This window comes from Triticum urartu, chromosome 6 (genome assembly GCF_003073215.2).
Source record: "Triticum urartu cultivar G1812 chromosome 6, Tu2.1, whole genome shotgun sequence".
Lineage (NCBI taxonomy): Eukaryota > Viridiplantae > Streptophyta > Magnoliopsida > Poales > Poaceae > Triticum > Triticum urartu.
The window spans coordinates 536,400,270-536,420,217 of NC_053027.1; the positions used below are offsets into that span (position 1 = coordinate 536,400,270).

At 40.7% G+C, this 19,948-nt stretch overlaps 1 protein-coding gene across 3 annotated transcripts; it reads left to right on the forward strand.

The window, feature by feature from the left end:
- Nucleotides 1–4,979: 4,979 nt before the first annotated feature.
- Nucleotides 4,980–13,536, forward strand: LOC125515015 (phosphoinositide phosphatase SAC2-like). 3 transcript variants are annotated; one of them, XM_048680425.1, is made up of 16 exons: nucleotides 4,980–5,427; nucleotides 6,900–7,104; nucleotides 7,186–7,351; nucleotides 7,829–8,051; nucleotides 8,424–8,500; nucleotides 8,588–8,769; nucleotides 8,846–8,943; nucleotides 9,031–9,158; nucleotides 9,241–9,336; nucleotides 9,509–9,887; nucleotides 10,512–10,633; nucleotides 10,725–10,823; nucleotides 11,679–11,885; nucleotides 12,039–12,170; nucleotides 12,661–12,736; nucleotides 12,936–13,536. In XM_048680425.1, the coding sequence occupies exons 1-16, from the start codon at nucleotides 5,359–5,361 to the stop codon at nucleotides 13,020–13,022; spliced, it is 2,346 nt and encodes a 781-aa protein (XP_048536382.1). In that variant the 5' UTR covers nucleotides 4,980–5,358; the 3' UTR covers nucleotides 13,023–13,536. The 3 variants fall into 3 exon arrangements, with proteins under 3 accessions (XP_048536382.1, XP_048536383.1, XP_048536381.1); XM_048680424.1 differs by having other exon boundaries at nucleotides 4,982–5,427; nucleotides 9,241–9,369; XM_048680426.1 differs by lacking the exons at nucleotides 12,661–12,736; nucleotides 12,936–13,536 and having other exon boundaries at nucleotides 4,981–5,427; nucleotides 9,241–9,369; nucleotides 11,989–12,107.
- The last annotated feature ends 6,412 nt before the right edge of the window (nucleotides 13,537–19,948 follow it).

Genomic DNA, 19,948 nt, shown 5'->3' on the forward strand with positions numbered 1-19,948 from the left:
TGTGATGCAGCGATGGATAGGTAATGTGACGCGAAGAGAACTATTCTCACGTATATACGCGTACACGCATGCGTGATCTAGTGGCCTGAAATTCCAAATATATGTATTTTGCCAGGCACTACAACTCTCTGAACAATTTTCCTCAGCCATGTAGTATATGTGTGCACGCATATATATATACTTCTCGCGAAAAAAATTGTATGCACGCACGCAGACGTCACGTCACGCCGTGGCATCGGAGGCACTGTGCGTGCACCGCGTAATTATCATCGGCACGTGAATCATCAGCCGGTGAACGTGTATGCTCTACAATACATTTCCTCTCGCTTTCGCGTGCAAGACTAGTCGATCACACGAGCTGTACAGGTCAGGCACAGCCAGCCAGTTGGCCTATTGGCTTGTTGCAGCGCCCCGGCGAGCGATCTTCAACTCTCCAACGCTAAACCGTCGAGACCGACCCGGGTATTAACTAGGGACTATGTGAAGAGTTCGGATGAAAAAATATTGGCATGTCGCAAATGTGCGTGTGGACACGAAAGGGCGCAGAGATCTCTTCGTGTTTATATGCGCGATTCAGCATATATATTTACCATTTGATGTGATAACTTGATAGAGAAAATGGGAGGGCAAGGAGCACATGGACATTTTCAAGATTATCATTTGGCTGTTGAGTGGACTTGCTGGCCATTACTTAGTTGGTTAGAGAAGCTACACACACATGCTAATATATTTATGAAAAGAAGGAGTACCACCACCACTTGGTATTTTTTTAATTGAATTTCCATAAAAAATACTAGTATCAAAAAACATAAAAAAATTGCTTGACAAAACGTCAAAAAATTGCCAACTGTTTTTTGTGGAATATAATTCTAATTATTTTTATGTAAGACAAAATTGCTTGCATGTCAAATATTTATTTAGGGTGTGTCTAGATCTTAGTCGATCGAGACTTAACCAAGACCCAATCAAGTGATTTAGTATATGAAAAGAAAAAGGAAAAACTGAAGAAAAAAATGTACAAATCTCAATGCAAGATCAATGTAATATAACATCGATTGAGACATAACGAAGTCTAAGTCTATTGAGATTTAGCAAAACTGATTTATTTAATGGTACAGTAAAAAGTAGTCACAAAAGACCTACATTCCGGACAAGTGGAGGTAACTTATACGTCCTCGTAACGTGGCAATGCCAACAGTCCTGCGAACGAGCCTACACAATTTTACTATAGTTGACGCCATGCAACTTGATGATATATTTTTTGTGACCGTATGCAACTTGATCATTTTATTTTGAGAACAAACGGCACCCAGAATAGTTTTTCGAGGTATGTGTACGAGCCAGATGGCCGGCCCCAGCGAGGGCTCCAGAGTCCGCGGCCGCAGGCTCGCGGCGTGGTGCGCCCCCGCACCCGGTCGCAACGCATCGATGGCCCAATCATTGCGGCGCCCCCGGCACGCAGGCGCCGAGGCTCGTCCAGCCGGACCGCGCCGCGTGTCGGGTCAACGGCTCCGGCTCGGCCTCCCCAGCTGGCGCGCCCGGGCTTGACTCAGCCCCTGCGCTGACATATTCATGGGTCGATCGCGGGATCAGATTCCGCGGCTAGATCGCAACGCTTTCTTTTTTTCCCGCGAACGGTTCGTGTGGTCTCCAGAGGGCTTCTTCTCCGTATTTGAATTCGCAGCAAATTCCTCCGTTGTGAGCTGGTTCTTTTTTATTGCTTTTCTTCTCTATTAATTTCTTCTCTATTTAATGCAGAATGTCTATCCCCTGCCCTGTCATTTCATTTGGATGGTTCTGTCGTAAATTATGGAAACAAAAAAAAAATCTATGAAGACAAAACAAATAAGACCAGTACTAATTTAACGCAGGAAAACTGAGCTACTTATTGCAACTTTATCTTCATCGTTTTTTTCCGTCTTCTAGTTTAACATATTCTTATTTATTTTTGGCCAGTGCTACAAATCAATCGTCTGATGCAAAGAAATTTTAAGACGCCTTGCTAACTATATGATTAGTCTGACCACACCGTTGGATTCCTTCTTCTCGCCCCTTCGAATGGTCAACGCACACACTTCTTCCTCCTCACATCACACAACCAGTCCGTCATCTGCTTCGATCTCACAGCACCCGAAGCCTTCGACGAGCGCAGCATCGGAGCACGGGTAGCCGCCGGCGACGCTTCATTGCAGCGACAGACCGACACGGCAATGCTTCATTGTTGCACGATGCACCCGTTGCCGCCGGCGATGCTTCATCGTAGCACCTGACGGTCGCCGGCGATGTTCCACTACAGCGACACACCGGTGCGGCGGCACTGCAGCGCTGATGACGGCGCAACGGTGCTCCATCGTAGCACCTGACGGTCACCGGCGATGTTCCACTGCAGCGACACACCGGCGCGGCGGCACTACAGTGCAACACCCGTCGCCGCCGGCGAAGCTTCATTGCAACACACCATCGCACGGGCGGTGCTACATCGCACCATTGGTTGCCCCCGTCGAAAGCTCCATTGCAGCACTCAATGGTCGTCGGAGAAGCTTTATTGGAGCGCCACCGCCGGTGCGGCGGAACTTCATCACACCGCGGCGGCGACAGGGTGCTGCAACAAAGGGCGCGACAACGACGGGTGGATTGTAGTCGTTGCTGTCGCCAGCAAATGTTGTTGCTACAAGGCCGATGGTGAGCTGCGTGACGCCAAGTCGCCGACCAGTGCAACTGTTGCGGAGGGATCGAGAAGCTCCTGCATCCACGGCTGCTACGCGGGCGCTTGCCGCAGGGTTGCAGCAGCGACGTGGTGCTGATGCGGGCTCACGGTGGGGGGGGGGGGAAGCTAGTGTTGTGGAAGATGGTAGGGAGCAACTGATGCGAAGACAGTGGGGAGCTGGTGCTGCGCTGCTATGGAGGACGGTGAAGAGCTGGTGCTGTGTAGAGAGGCAGGAGACGACCGCCCTTAAAACAGATAAGGCGGGAACGAGTGGCTCTGGAGGCCTCGGTGCCTGGTCCCCAGTAGAACACGTCCAGCAGAGCGGATGATTTCTTCCAGAATAGTGTTATTGCTATTGTCTTTTGCATTAAAAGCTAAAATTAGTTTTATGATTTAGTCACTTGCGTCATTTTTGTTGTACATTATGAAAGTGAGTTTTTATCGCATTTTCATAAGAATACAACGATAAAATTTTCATACATAGTTTAGGGTTTTTCTTTTATGCAGGAAACCACAACCTGAGTTTTGTACTTCGACTTTGTCGTACATTGTGAATGTGAGGTTTTTGTCATATTTTCAAAAGAATACAACGACAAAATTTTCATACATAGTCTAGGGTTTTTCTTTTACACGGGGAACCACAACCGGAGTTTCGTTCTTCAACTTTGTCGTACATTGTGAAATTGGGTTTTTTGTCGTATTTTCAAAAGAAGGCAACGACAAAATTTTCATACATGGTCTAGGGTTTTCCTTTTATCGGGAAACCACAACCCGAGTTTCGTACTTTGACTTTGTGTACATTATGAAAGTGAGTTTTTGTCGTATTTTCAAAAAAAAAAAACGACAAAACTTTCATACATACTCTAGGGTTTTCCTTTTTATGTGGGAAACCACAACCCGAGCTCCATACTTCGACTTTGTCGTACATTATGAAAGCGAGTTTTTGTCGTATTTTCAAAAGAAGGCAACGACAACATTTCATACATAGTCTAGGGTTTTCCTTTTACGCGGGAAACCACAACCCGAGTTCCATACTTCGACTTTGTGTACATTGTGGAAGTGAGTTTTTGTCGTATTTTCAAAAGAAGATAACGACAACACTTCCATACATAGTCTAGGGTTTTCCTTTTACGCGGGAAACCACAAGCCGAGTTCCGTACTTCGGCTTTTTCGTAGATTATGAAAGTAAGTTTTTATCGTATTTTCAAAAGAAGACAACGACAAAATTTTCATACACAGTCTAGGGTTTTCCTTCTACACGGGAAATCACAACCCGAGTTCCGTACTTCGACTTTGTCATACATTATGAAAGTGAGTTTTTGTCGTATTTTCAAAAGAAGACAACGACAAAATTTTCAAACATAGTTTAGGGTTTTTTTCTTTTAGGCGGGAAACCACAACCCGAGTCCGTACTTCAACTTTGTTGTTTCCTTTGAATATATCTTATTTTTCCCGAACTGGAGACAACATTAGCCTTCTATTTTCCTTGTGTCTCTTCATTACGCCATCAAATTCCCTAGCTCTTGATTAGACGTAGCATGCTATAAAACTAACGTCGAACATGCTACTTCATAAACCATCTAAGTTGAAAGATTCAACTTCAAATTTTCAGTCTCTTATGTTACTGGACAACTCAAACACGCAAAACTTATAACGCAGAAATGCATTATTCCTTCCCTCAATAGAGCAGCCAAGTTAATAATGTTGTTAGGTGTCTTGCCCAAATAAAACCTACCCATTTTTCCACTGAGACCCACTTTCTCCCATGTATATAGTTTCATTGGTTTACAAATCATTTATTTGTTTGACATCAAATTCCTTGCCCTTTTAGCATTTTTATTATACCTCTCTATTAAGTTGACATATCCTCTATCTATCGGTTAGACGTGGCATGCTATAAAATTGTCATCGAGCACACTACTTTTACAAAACCATCTCACACTTGAAAGTTTCAAATCCAACCCTTCTCTCCCTCTCCAGCTCTCTCTTCCACGATAATAGACGGTTTGAACACGCGCAATGCGCAAAATAGAAAGACATCAGTCCCTTTCTCAGCAATCCCTCCGCGTTAATGCGGGGCCTAGGTGTCACGCAGCGAAATAAAATCTATAAACATTACCAGAAGACGCATTTTGATACACGTATAACCTTTTACTTATTCAGGGCCTGACTAGAATTTTATTATCATCCTTCCAAATTAATAATAAAAAGGGTATTAGGCTATGTATATCACGAATATTCCATCACGGTAGCCTCACACACAACCCGGTGTTACGTCCCGAACGGGGAAACGGAGAAAACAAATTCCCGTAGCGAGCTGTATTCCGCCACACCATCGCCTCCTCCTCCTCCTCCGCCTCCGCCAACTCACGATTTCATCGCTGCCAGCCAACAATCCCTCCCCCGCCCACCAAATCTCCTCCCCCTGCTCCAGAAGCCTCTCCCGGTCCGCGGCTCCGGCTCCGGGCCCTCGGCCGCGCGGGGAGGGCTGCTGCTCTGATTCGCCGGGCGCGCTCCGGCGGGGAATGCTCTACCTCAAGCTGCCGGCCGGGGATTTAGGGTTCGGCGGGAGCGGGCGCGGCGGCGGCCCCGTTGCGCGCGGAGTCGGGGCCTGAGGCGGCGGCCCAGGCGGTTGATCCGGCCGGGCGCACATGGCGGCCGCGGCGCAGGAGGCCGAGCCGGCCTGCCTGCAGAGCTTCGACCTCTATGAGAGCGCGTCGGTATGGCCCCCCTCCTCCCTCACCCGCCTCGCTTCCTGCTACCAGTGCGCTTGCCCACGCCGTGCTTTGCTGCTGCTGCTGCCGTAGCGTGGTTAGGGAGCGATGCGGTCCTCCAGATCGCTTGGTTTGGGCGAGGCCCGAGATTTCCGCGCTTAGTAGAGGCCCTCAGGTTGTTTGGTCTAGTAATTCTAGCTGCTTGGGTTATGGGGAGATTTCTATCTTCCGAGACCAATTCATGCCGTAGCTTTGATGCCAGACTATGGTGCTTGCATGCCCGCGGCTGCTGCAGTTTAGTTATATTTCTTCTCCCTCTGCGGAGTAATCTGGCATGCTAGTTCCCTTGTGTGGAAAGGGTCCATGATTCTGGAAATGGTTTTTGCTAGATATTTGTAATGTGTGTGAGAGGGGAGTTGGGAGGTCCCTCTACGTCTCAAGGGATTATGGGTTTCTATTTGTGGTTACTCGGGAGAGGAAAAGCATAGAGCTCTTTGTTTGAGAATCGAGATGGTTTTCTAACTACAGGAATTCACGGGCTTGATGTGTTTGAGATAGTTTCGAGGAAGCATCTTCAAACTTTCCTGCCCCTCTTTTCTCTGCTGCCGATGAAGACATTGTCCACGTCCTATACTCCCACGCCTCCTATAGTCATGACCTGTGGGCATGCCCCCTGTGGCCGTCTCCACGCTTGAAGACGGCTTCAAACCTGCAACTTCTATGCTCAGCAGTTGGGCTGTTTTTCCTACGTCCTCCGAAACACGTTCATCCTCTTGCTGCGGGTTACCTGAAAAATAATGGACAGGCTGGTTTTCGGATGTGCGTGCCTCCCCCAGTCCCCAGGTTATAGGCATGATTCTTGAGCGTGCAGAACTCTGGCCCCGCCTCCTCCTGTGTCGGCTTTATGGAGATCCCGTTCTAGTGCGCTGATTTTGAAAAGCGAGAGATTAAGCTTCTCCCGCCCCCTTCCCCCATTGCGTACTCCCCACTCCTCCTTCCACGCCTAGCATGGGGTGGTAAAATCCTGCCACCTGTACGTTGTTTCTTTTTTAGATGAAAGGCAACTTTATAGACCTGCCAACCCCCAGGTTTGAATACGTTGTTGTCTTTAATAAGTAATTCAGGTGGGGCCCTCCCCCACCGTTGTTTGTCTTGTCGATATTGTTTCTTTTTGGAGGCGGGTCTTCTCCATACTGTTATAGTTTGATTGTTAGCAGGTAGCAACTCTGTTAGATTGCCAGCATCCAAAATGGTGACAAGCATTTATCATTCTATTCACACGTAAATAGAACTGTAAGGTCCTGCTGGCCGGTGAAACTTCCTAGTTCAACAATTCATAGGATCAATTTGTTTTTCACTGTGTTTGTAGCTCAATGCTTGAATAGTTAAGACGTATGAGAAGTTGATCAATTTCCTGGTTCACTATTTCATTCTTCCAACCAAAATTGAGCTGAGTATGTTTTTCCTTTGCTTTGCAGAGATTTTATATTTTTGGAACTAATGCTGACAAAACAGTATGGAGGCTACTCAAAATCGATAGATCGGAGACATCAGAGCTTGACATAGACGAGTGTTCTACTGTATATACACAAGCTGAGTATCTTGAACTGGTGAGTGGTCTTGATGAAGATCACAGGTCAACTGGTGGGGTTAAATTTGTGACAAAGTTTTATGGCATAATTGGTAAGACATTCTCTCGTTGTTTGCAAACCCAGAATAAATTATTTGAATGGATTTGTATTTTACAGTAATATTTTTCTCCAGGTTTCATTAAGTTCCTTGGGCCATTTTATATGTTAATTATTACCGAACAGAGAAAAATTGGGGAGATATTTGATCATCCAGTGTATCAGGTGACTAAGACTTCAATGATTGAGTTAGCAAATTCTAAATCTCGATCCAGTTTTCTGAATCCCAGGGAGGAGAACAGGTTTGTGCATCTCTTTACTACCAGTGCTTGAAAATGTTTTTTTTATCACACTGAATTTGTTTGATTGATGGAGCAGAATTATTGTTGATGAAAGTATATGAATGAATATTACCAATTTTTTTGTCTATTATGAACTTCATTAGTTGATTGTACTCAAACCCCTAAAAAAATTTGACTGTACTTAACTTTTCATTGAAATATTTTAAGTTTGTATAGTATTGCACTGTTATTCAAATCTTCATAAGCTTCCACTGTTGTGCGGAGGAATCTTATGCGTCTCAAATGCATCACTATGTAGTGGATCCATGTTACCAACAGTTTCCTTAAATTATCAGGCTCCTTTTGTACTTCCTAGAGACCAACAGCTCACAAAGTACAATATTGATTTTATTTTCAAGAACCGAAACATGAATCCCAATATTCCATTACTAATGTTCATTTCTTAGTAGCAAGCTCACCCTTTCTATAACTCCACAGATACAAGAAGATTTTGAACACACTTGATCTTAGGAAGGACTTCTTTTTCAGTTACTCATACCCTATCATGAGAGGTCTTCAGAAGAATTTAAGTGATCCACAAGAAGGGTGGTCACTATATGAGTCAACATTTGTGTGGAATGAGTTTCTTACTCGACAAATACGCAATTGTCTACAAAGTACTTTGTGGACTGTTGCATTAGTCTATGGTTTTTTTAAGCAGGTATGTGCCAAAGAAAGTTGCCTTTAAATTGCTATATAATGCCCATAGATGTATATAGTTTTCTAAGATAATTTTTCGTTTTTTCTGAAATGGAGGCATTAGGATTTAGGAGTAACTTTGACTGGATTTAAATTTTTTCAGCTTACTAATATTTGACAGAAATCTGCTATCCAAACCCCCACTTTCTTTCTTCATTTTTTTCCCTGTTTAACATAATCACATAGTTCTTCATTTTATCTCTATAATACCAATCTTGATCCAGTCTTTTTTCCTCAGTTTCATATATAACTACGTAACACAATTGCGCAGTGCTGGTCTTAGATTAATAAATTTTGCCTCTGAACGTTCAATTTTTTTATGCCATGTTATTAGGACAAATTTGCAATATCTGGGAAGGACATTATGTTCACACTCATTGCTAGGCGCTCAAGGCATTATGCTGGCACCAGGTTTGCCCATTTGAGACATTCGTTAAATATTTCTTTGTTAGTTTGGCATGATGTTTGGATTGAAGTGCTTTAATGGATGTTGTATAGATATTTAAAGAGGGGAGTAAATGAGAAGGGAAGAGTAGCGAATGATGTTGAGACTGAGCAAATTGTGTATGAAGCTGTGCCTATGCCTACAGAAGTAAGTTCTGTCGTGCAGAACAGGGGTTCGATCCCACTATTCTGGTCACAGGATACATCAAAATTGAACATAAAACCTGATATCATATGTAAGCTCCTAAACTTCTCTATGGTGTATGTGGGATCATTAAAACATTTAAAAATAAACATTTCTCATTTTGTCAGTGCATGAGAAGGACAAAAATTATGAAGCTACCAAGCTTCATTTCGAAAATCTTAGGGGAAGATATGGCAACCCTATAATTATCTTCAACTTGATTAAGGTGAGTTGTACCATCTTATTCTGGAGTAGCAACATCTTTGGATACGCTGACACATAAGTGCTAATTTACCCTGTTCTATAATGTAAGACGCGTGAAAGACGGGAGTCCATGCTTCGTCGAGAATTTGATAAGGCAATACGGATCATAAATAAATTGTTTTCAGAGGAGAACCAGCTGCGGTTCTTACATTGGGATCTGCATAAAAACTCTCAAGGGTATTTGTTGTTATATTTATCATATTTTATTTCAATATGTCAGTAGCCTCTAGCATGCATTAATGAAGTAATTCTGTTTCAGAGAACCTACAAATGTACTTGATGTTCTTCTGAAAGTGGCATTTCGTGCTCTGACGTTGACTGAGTTCTTCTATTGTCAAGTTGCACCACCTACAGGGTCTGAGACTGCTCCTCACTGGCCTGCTCTATTGTGAGTTGGTCTTTATTACTATTTCCCCAATATGGTTTGTCTGATACATAGTTTGATTTCTATTGTGCTCTTCTGTTTCAAGAAGTGCCAGTGCTCTTCATTATGCATCTAATCTCCTATTTTTGTTTGTTCTTTATAGGCACAGTCACGATCCATATTTTTGTGATGAAAACAGCAACAGTGACATATCCCAAGAAGATATCTCGGGCAGTTCTGACTCCTCTGGCAATGGAACCACGGAAGACAAAGCTGAAACCAGTGAACTGCCCCAACTAAAACCACCAATCTTCCAGAAAGGTGTCTTACGGACAAATTGTATAGACTGCTTGGATCGTACAAATGTTGCACAATATGCCTATGGTTTAGCTGCTCTTGGACATCAGCTGCATGCACTTGGTTGTGTAGAATCCCCAGAACTTGGTTTAGGTGCTCCCGTGGCTCATCATTTGATGCACTTTTATGAGAGGATGGGTGACACACTTGCCGTACAGTATAGCGGGTCGGCTGCTCATAATAAGGTATTTGAAAGAAACCCACTATTTGGTGGTATATTCTTTGCTTGTAATGGTAGGGAGGGGGTCAAGTCCTTTTTAGTTTACAGTTTCAAATACTCTTTCTTTCAATAGCAAGTACCATCTGGGCATATGAAGACAACTTGGCTCTCTCTGCAGTTGTTTGCATCATATAGTGTCTCCCAAGCTGCCAGAGGAATACGCAGTTCCACATAATAGCAACTTCTGGGAGAACTATAAAGCCAACTATAAAACTGTTATGTATATGAACTGTAACCAAAAGTTGAATGATCATCATATGTTTTTCCCATGGTTTCTAGATGTGTCGCTGGCCTCTGAACTTTAACAATGACTAATTGATCATGGTACTGAACATAACGCTATACGAGAAGCGGAATACCACAAGATACTAAGATTATACCATTCTGTTCATTACTTTATTAAGATGTCCATAATAATAAAACATGTTATTCATTTAGTATGGATCTTCATTCAGTTTTACTAGCAAATTATCAATTTTCGAGTGGAACATGTATTTGTTCTGCTTCTTGTCAACTTATTTTGCATTTTGATTTCATGTTTGGTTGTACAACACTGCTCTAATTTTCTTTGATGTGCTATTTCTTGAAGATCTTCTCTGCGAAGAGAGGACACTTGAAGCTTTTTATACGATCACAAGAGTTCTTCAGGACACTACAACGGCACTACAGCAACGCCTGTATAGATGCTAACAAACAGGCAGCTATAAACTTGTACGTTTTACTGAGAATCCATGTTCAGCATGCAGTAACAAGTTGTTTAACTGAAGTGTCGACTCACGTCAAGTCTGTTCTATTTTTATAGATTTTTGGGGTACTTCCAACCAAAGCAGGGAAGTCCTGCACTCTGGGAGCTAGAATCATCTTCTGAGGAACATAACAATGGATCTTTTGGGCATACAAGGTAAACACGAGACACCTATTTACTGCTTATCCACCTTACAATATCATATACTGCCTCTGCCCCATAATGTAAGACGTTTTTGTAGTTCAAAGACGGAGGGAGTAATAACTAGACGATACCCTGCACATCGTTGTGGAACTGGATATATACTCCCCCTGTAAACAAATATAAGATGTTTTAGATATTTCAATATGGACTACATACGGACTGAAATGAGTGAACAAATACACTAAAATGCGTGGGGATCACTCTCTTAGGTATATAGGATAATATGTGCAATGCTTCACATGTATGCAATCCAAAAATTGTTGTATAAAACTATAAATGTAAATTTTCTGTGTGATGGACAATCCCTACACGAGTCCGCCTTTCACATCTGGAGTAATTTGACATACTCCATCCAATAAGAAAATGTTACAAATTAAGCACAGCCTGAAATTTCTTTTATGGGAAATCATATGTTCAAACTAGCGCAAGACACTCCAGTCTTAAAAAACTAAATACCAGGCATATGATACTAAAACACAATTGTGTGTTGTACAATAGCATAACACTGCCAGGAATGCTAGATTTTTAGCCCAGAAAAGGATGCACTTAATATGTAATGCACCATACAGCATCAACAAAATAATGGTGACACTGAATTATGTGCACATTTTCAATTTTTCAATGGTGCAAAGGAACACTAAGATTCTGTTTACACTAATGAGCACCATGAGGATCTTTTAGCCAATTTACTCTGGGTAGCTTTCCCAGTTGTTACAATTGAAGATCGTTCAAGTTTTAGTTTGTATGAAACATGTGTTATGTAAATCAGCAAAGACCTTGTCATTGACTATTTGTTTGATGTCACAGTGACAGTATCAAAAGAGTGAATTCAGATGGCAGCATCCTTTCTGTAAGCAACACATCTATATCTGGCTGTAGTGGCTGCCATAATGAATTGTTGACTGCAGCGCAACCTGATGTCAGTACTGAGTTGCAATCTTCAAAAATGGAGTCTGATTTGGTGTATGAAAATGAGATTACATCACCCATTGAAAGTAAAATGTCAAATTCAAGGTCAGTTTGTGTTAATTCAGGCTTTATACATTTGGTTTTATTTTTGGTTGCTAGTACGATAGTTCACTAGAAAGTAAAACTGTGTTGTTCCAAATAACTGCAGGTTCATCCTTTATGTTTGACAGCTTTATTCGTCTCTAAAACCTACTGCAGATACACCCCCACACTGTCTCATGATCATATACATGATGTCCCAAGCAGTCAACTTGACCCTTGCAATTCGGGCGATTCAAACTTCCTGGATCTTGAATGGCTTTCAAATTCAGGCAATTCAAGTGATGAAAGGTCATATTTTGCGTTGTGTTTATATTTTGTAATTGTCTCTCCCATGTATGCTTAACATCAAACCTTTAACTTGACTAATATCCGAGTAATAACATTAAATTGTGCTCATTTGCTGCATGTACTTTTCTGTTTGTGAACATAAAGGGAACACAAAAATGAAATTGAAGGAATCATTGATTCATTGTACTACGATCATTTTCTTCTTGCTCTGGCAATCACATGACCATCATTGCACTATTAGATACAATAGTAACACATCAGTATGAAGTCCTTCTGCTCTGGCAATGACATAACCATCTAGTATTATTGAACAAAATGATCGTGGTACCATTTGGTCAAATCATATCTACAGCGAAGCAAATTAGAAATATTTTTGTTAGCTTTTGTTGTTCATCCAATTTCTTCCAGCCCGCTCATTGCTTTACTGCTCTAAAGATACCGACAAGACAATATTCTTCTCACCGTATCCTGTTAAACCGTGCTTGAACAGGTCGCTTGCAGTTAGCACACCGGATGCTCACCTTTCAACTGAGAATGTCATTAGTGACATAATTCCTGAGACTATGGTGAGCATAAATTCCCTCCCTCGGATCTCCACACTCAGATTTGCATTTTGTTCTTGTTTTTTTGCTTCTGAATGTGTTTTAGATTAATTTGGAAAGTACCAGTGTGTTGATTTACAATGGCAGGCTACACAGATATGCGTCATTGACATTGTATTTGTGTCTATGAATAAAACCAATCACCTTATCCAAATCTTTTCAGGAAAACCAAGTCGCGGGGGTCCAGGCTCAGAAGCTACCCGAGCAATTCGTGCAGTGGGTTAACAACGGCAACAGCTTTTGGTTTTGAGACCACTCTGGTGCCGTGCCATGCATGCCTGGTTGCTTGGAAGGCCAAGCATCTCTTTTCCAAACAGTCGCCAGAGCGCTTTGAGTTAGCAGATTAGGAGGTGGGAAGTGATGGTGGTTCAGTACTTCAGTCGGTTGCCGTGTCATACCATCCCGGATTTTGCCCATTCCACCTGAAGGGCAATGTGCTTAAAAGTGACAAGTTGTCGCCTATCATCCCCGGACTCCTTTAGTGAAGCATACAGTTCTGTTTATTTGTTCTATGTTTGTACTTAGAGGAGAGTAGATAGAGTTTTTTTTTTCATTTTGAATAGAAAATAGATATAGGGTATGATAATGTGCTTTTCTTTTAAAACTGTGTATTGTCCATGGGAGTATAAATATTCATGTGTAAATATATATGCGAGAAGTGCATGCCTGGTTGAGGTGGATCAGGAAAGCACTTTTTTTTTCTTTGGTTGAGATCTTGTCTTGAATGGGATGCAAGGAATGAAGGAATACTCTTTTTTTTTGCATCTAGGCCCTGTTTGGTTGCAAACTATTTTTGTAGAACTGTTTGATACCAAAGTTTCTATAAAAGTTGTAGTTATTTTTTCTGCATTTAAAGTCTTGCTCATGTGAACTAAAGAAATATAAAAGTGTAATCTACTCCCTCCGTAAAGAAACATAAGAGCATTTATATCACTAAAGTAGTGATCTAAATGTCTTATATTTCTTTACAAAGGAAGTAACTCCATGACTCGCAATAGCTTCTCTGACAGCAACACATGCTGAGTTCTAACTCGCCAAAACACACACACACACACACACACACACACGCACACACACACACACATATTGATTTCTGAATGAGCATTTACTACCACATTGTACATCTAGAATATGTGTCATGGTGAGGCTATAAGAATGGCAGTGCGGCCTATTAGCTCGGTAGCTTCATTTGTAGCACCGAGAGTAAAGATCACCGATGAAAACCATCGCTTATACATGCATGTTTTCGATCTTCACAACCAAGATCTTTGACAAGGCATTCAGTAGTCAGAGTAGGGGTTCTACTTAGGTTAGCTCTTGCTACTCCTAATTTCCTGTATTCTAGCCTGATTTATTACTGGACTGTTTAAACCCTTAACTGTTAATGTGATTAACAAAATTCTTGACCGGCTTTTCAATTGAACCTACATATATACCACGCGTTTGGAGGATAAAGATGACTTTTAAAGAAGTATTCGTATTCATAGAAGAGCATTTGTCCACAGTAATATCCTGCATATTACAGATACTAAACAACTGTGGAAACTCGGAGTACAAAGGTTGATCCCCACTAAGAGGATTAAACGATAATTACCATAATTAAGAATTATTTTTCTACTAGGCATATAGTGTTCCTTGACTTTCATAGCGGCTTTCCAAACAAGGGAATCAAAGAACTTCTCTTTAACAGTGGCAACAATATCACATTTAAAAGTATTTGGCCCTAACAACATCTTGACAAAGTCCCTCTTGGGTGTCAAGTTTCTATCACCACTTCACAAGCAAGCTAATGTTTTGCTTGCGGAGGTCTTTCACCCCAAGTCCACCTTTACATTTAGATATACAAACTCGAGACCATTTAATCAGATAGTATCTCTCCTTTTCCCACTTCCCCCATGCCAAAAGAAACGCGACGTCTACGATTGTCAAGCCTTTTAGTAAAGGTCTTAGACAACAAGAACATGGACATATAGTAATACACAATACTAGACAAAGAGGAGTTGAGTAAAGTCAGCCTTGCCCCAGAAGAGGCTGCATTGCCAAAGACTCGCATCTCTTTAGGAATTTAGTATGCACAAAATCCCAGCCCAAGTTGTGGAGAGTGTAATAAATAACAGGGGGAAGAGGTGCGTTCCTTAGATGTTGTCTAAAAAACAATTTACTTAAGTTCTCTTTAGTACCGCATCTGCAGCTATGTAGAAGGATTGCGGTAAGGCTATAAGTATGCCATGGTGGCCTGCCTCCACACCTCATCCTCTGGCTATTTATTGTACCACAAAACTTGACGTATCTTTTGTTCTTATCCACAATGAGTAGAAATACAGATACATTATATGATGCAATGCATCCCTTTAGGACTTGGTAGTGGTATAGCACATAGTCTGGACTTTTTTGTTGCGATAGAAAACCCTCATAGCACAATCTAGAATTGGGAGGCCTCTGGAATACCTTGGAAATTATGATTATGTGTGCCAGTTACTAGTTTTGTCAAAACGTAAGCTGGCACACTCAAATTCGGACAAACTTTCTATGGAAACTAGCCTTCAATGTGAAGATATTCCAAAGGGAAATATCACACTTTTCACATTATCCACTGGAAACATATCTAAATTCGGGATGTAGGTGTCGTTGGATGTAACCTGTCTCTTTCCAGTATTGTCATCTTACTACTAAGCCTTGTAAGCTAACATCTACCCTCGATAAACTTGTGTGTTCTCTTGTAATGTGCCCTTTTAGGTTTTACCTAAAAATCGAAGCACAAAGTCTCTCATTTAAAATAAATAAATTATAATAGGTACTGCCCATGCATTGCTACAGGGTATAAATATTCTAGTGCATTAGCCCATAATTTATTTGTCCATATTATATGATTCTGTAAATAAATGTTTACCAAATTCTGCCCGTGATTTTATTTTGTAATCACTTTTTATTTTATTTTATTTTTGTGGGGATTTCTTATCACTTATTGATTTTATTCTGTAAATAAATGTTTACCAAATTCTGCTCGTGATTCTGTAAATAAATGTTTACCAAATTCTGCCAAAGAAAATATAGTTTATTTGTTCAGTCAATAAAAGACAAGACAATTAAGGTGGTTTTTAAGGAATGGTCATCAAGAAAAATATGGAATGTCGGATGAAGCACTCCGCTTGGCTGGAAAAAAACACCATTTGTTTTTTAAATAGTAGAGAAAAAGCAATAGAAAGTCTATTAAACTGTAGGGCTACTGCTAGCCATGGATTATTCATAATGGTTGACACTTAGTAGTACAATATGTCAACTAACCATTTCTTCGATCATCATTCCTTCTAGCAATGTCACTTTTTACTATTTCCTCGTTGCAAGTATTGCTCAGAGTTTTTTCGGACTTATTTAGCCTTTTTTGGTTAGATTTGGCAACATCGACCAATGCATCATTGTCTTTCTAGAGGGGATTTTGAAGAACTATTCTCATGGTCCTGGTGTTATCGCGAATGGTTCTCGTGATTGCTTGGTGTGGATAATCATTGCTCCCTTTTTGACAATTTATAACCATGCATCCTAGAGGGCTTAACTAGTTCTTGCTATAATTTTCTTGTAGAGGTTGGGTGTAATTGGTATTCTGTTCTTTTGATCGAAAGAGTTTGATGTCAATTTCACTATGGGTATGTCTGGGTTGGGGGGGGGGGATATAACCTACTAGTTTTTTATATGACTAAAAACATTTCCTTTTTCCAGCATCATTATTTTGCAAGACTAAAGTTCCCATGGACCTTGCTTGAAAGTACTGTTGATTTGATGTGAGCATGGTTGTACTATACTTTTGCTTTTGCTCTTGCTCGCCTGTAAGATATACTAGCATGCCTATTTGCATCCCCTATACACACCCAACTAGGATCGTATGCCAAGACAGCTGGGAGAATTTACATAGCTTGTTTCCATGTTCTTACCATAATAGTCTAAGAGTACAACGATGCACATGATATTTACGCTTTTCAGCCAATCACTCTTGCTTTGTTCTACTCCTTGGCACGACATGACTTTTCATGCTCAACACTCATGCACATTTGTTAAAACAATTATGTTGCAGTATCATTCCCGCCTCTTCCTTAATCAAACATCCAGTGATGGAAATTCAAATGGTGAAGCATACCAATGAGTGAAATCAAGGACCTAACATAAACTTGTGAAGTTGTAATAACATCGACATGTTCAAGTGAGATACAACACAGAAGGTTGATTAATTTTGACTCTGTCAAAAGGCGAGAGGAAGGAGTTAGATTCTCTAGTTATGCTTACCTGCTAGAGTTTATGGAAGCAAAAGAATGCTAGAGTGTTTGGAAATACCGACCTTCAAAGGAATTTGTACCAACTTACCACAATGATCATTGACGATCTCAAACTTTTCAAGTTGGTGGGCAAGTCTGGAGTAGCTACATTATGTGAGTAGTAGCTTATAGAGAGGAGGATTTGTGTTTGCTGCGGTTGTTTTGTAATTGACGGCTATCTTGTAAATTTGCTTTCTCCTATTCTTCTATAAAGGTAAGGCACACAATCTACGTACACTCGAAAAAGGCAATTTGAAATAGGTGGGGACAAAAAAAATCTTGAAAATATCCATAGAAACAACCACGAGCAATTTTTTGAAGGTCAGAGATGTCGACTCGTTGAGGAGTGAACGTACATCTTATTCTTACACCTGTGGTTGTTCAATAGATTATTGGCTTGAGAAGTAAATTTGGCCAAGATGGCTTTGAAAATAAAATAGGCATGTCCAGCAGGTGCCCGAGCACTCATACAGATGCAAGAGAATGTACAAGAGTGTTTGTATCTTCAAGTATCAACTCCATGAGTGCCCTTTTAAGATACAACATAAGTTCCTTTTTCTTGGTGAAATAAGAAAAATAAATTATATTTTCACAGAGTACCACATTGTGCTGCTAGAGTGTTGTAATGCTATAAATATGGCAGGGCATTTGCAACCAAACAGTGCCAACTATTTACCATGAAAACTAACATACCATATTTATAGCATCAAGAGTAGAGATACAAACAATCCCAAGCCAAGGAATGCCTTGGTACCTTGTTGTGGAGGTAGAACACACACATTGTAGGATTGGGAGGCCTTTGGAATACGTTGGAAACAATGAATATATCTGTGGGTAATCATCCCTCTAAAACATGAGCTGACATGTTCAATAGGTTGCACCTAAGAACCGACTCTTGACGAGTCGGTTGATTCCATCCCAAGTTGGACAATGGAACATGACAATGAGTTCCATGACAACATGGGGCAGTGGCGGTGACAACATGTTTCTCCTTTTGCTCCGATGTTGATCTAAGTTTGTTAATATGTAGTCAAATGAAAGAACATTATTGATGACATAATTAAAGGACAATGTCTCCCTATCCTTAGCTAGTCAACACATTCCACTTTGAATGACACATGTTATTTTCGAGCTCTTTTAACCTGGTCCCTCTTAACTCGTAGGAGGTAAGCATACATACTTAATCTCTGGCATTGGTTATAGTTATTAGTGGACCCCAGTCATTAGCATGTGTAAATTAATAAACCTCGGCCGGTCACCCCCCCAAATTTCTCAACACCCAAACAAGGAAAGACACCAAAAAAATAATCTCGTGAATCATGCTCCCCCTCCAGAAAAATTCTATCATAAATCTCTCTCTCTCTCTCTCTCCAGATCTCTTTCCTACGTCTCCGACCTCAATACCGTTTTTTTGTATTTTGCAAGCAATGAGAAATTATCTATACTACTTAAAAAGAATGTAAGGTTTCATGTTTCACTTTTATTCCCACCATCCCTTCATCCAACCTTCCTCATATGAAAATCAATCACCTGAATTTACTTACCTTTTGAACCAATTCTACTTTAATTTACTTACCAAACTTTTCATCAAAATACAAGGTAAATCACGGGCAGGACTTGATAAACATTTATTTTCACAATCACATTGATATGGATGGGTAAATCACAAGGTAACATACTATAATTAAACCCATTAAGCTACGTGTGAAGGGCGGCCAACCAGCTATGCCACATGGCACAAGCTGGTTGGCCGCGGTGAGAAATCTAAAAAAAACTATATGAAGGTGTGGATTATTTTTTAAATGTATTTTTTTAGATGGAGGTGAGGACCTCTGGTGTTTTTTAAATGGAGGGTTATGCAAAGTGGCACTCGCTAGTAGGCTACGGTGGTTTTTACTTTTTTAGATGAAGATGAGGATTTTTTCTGAGATGTTTTTTTAGACGGAGGCGAGGACTCTATGTATTGTTTTTTAAATGAAAACATGCCGACAACTTCCTCTCAAGCGGTGTCACAGGGTGGCGCCCCAACCACTAGTATTTATATCCAGTTGCAACGCACGAGCATTGTCCTAGTCAAATAAAAGAGATCGATGGACGACTTCTAAATCTTGTCCATGATTTTCCCTTTTTCCTTGGAACAAATGTGACAAATTATGATAACTGCCATGGCAACACATGTACTTTGTTTCTTGAAGTTTGTCATTTATGCCTTTTTTGCAAGAAGTTCCCCAATGTACTTAACCATATGTATGTGTTTTTTACAACCACAATATCTTATGGAAATAATAAAGTAATAATAATTATTTCTCATGTCATGTCATTCTGTGATGTCACAATATTTTGCTTATACATAGTGACATTTGATGGTTCAATAACGTCAATTAGGAATATGTAGTTTCCTTTTACTAGAACATTCTCCATATGTCAGAGATATACAATACTATATACTACCAATTCATCATTTACAAATTATTATTTTCCTTTTATCAAACACTTACCAAATATAAAAAATGGCAATACCTATTGAAGAGGGTTTACCTCTCATGGGTGACTTATTATCTTCTACGAGGTAATATGTCACCACATTTTGTCTAGACCCATAGATAAAAAATAATGAATGACCCGCAATAGCTGGGACTATCTTAAAATTTCTCATTTTCTATTTAATTGGTACAGGGTCATCCATGATGGTAGCTGGAACTACGTCGGTATTTTCCTGGAGAGGGAGGGATGATGTAGCACATCGACGGTAGGTATTTCCCTCAGTTATGAAACCAAGGTATCGAACTAGTAGGAGAACCAAGCAACACAACGTAAGCAGCACCTGCACACAAATAACAACACCTCACAACTCGAGGTGTTAAAGGGG

Coding starts and splice junctions, on each gene's coding strand:
- LOC125515015 (XM_048680424.1), top strand. CDS start 5,359: ATGGCGGCCGCGGCGCAGGAGGCCGAGCCGGCCTGCCTGCAGAGCTTC. Junction 5,428..6,899: donor ACCTCTATGAGAGCGCGTCG/GTATGGCCCCCC, acceptor TTTGCTTTGCAG/AGATTTTATATTTTTGGAAC. Junction 8,052..8,423: donor TCTATGGTTTTTTTAAGCAG/GTATGTGCCAAA, acceptor CCATGTTATTAG/GACAAATTTGCAATATCTGG.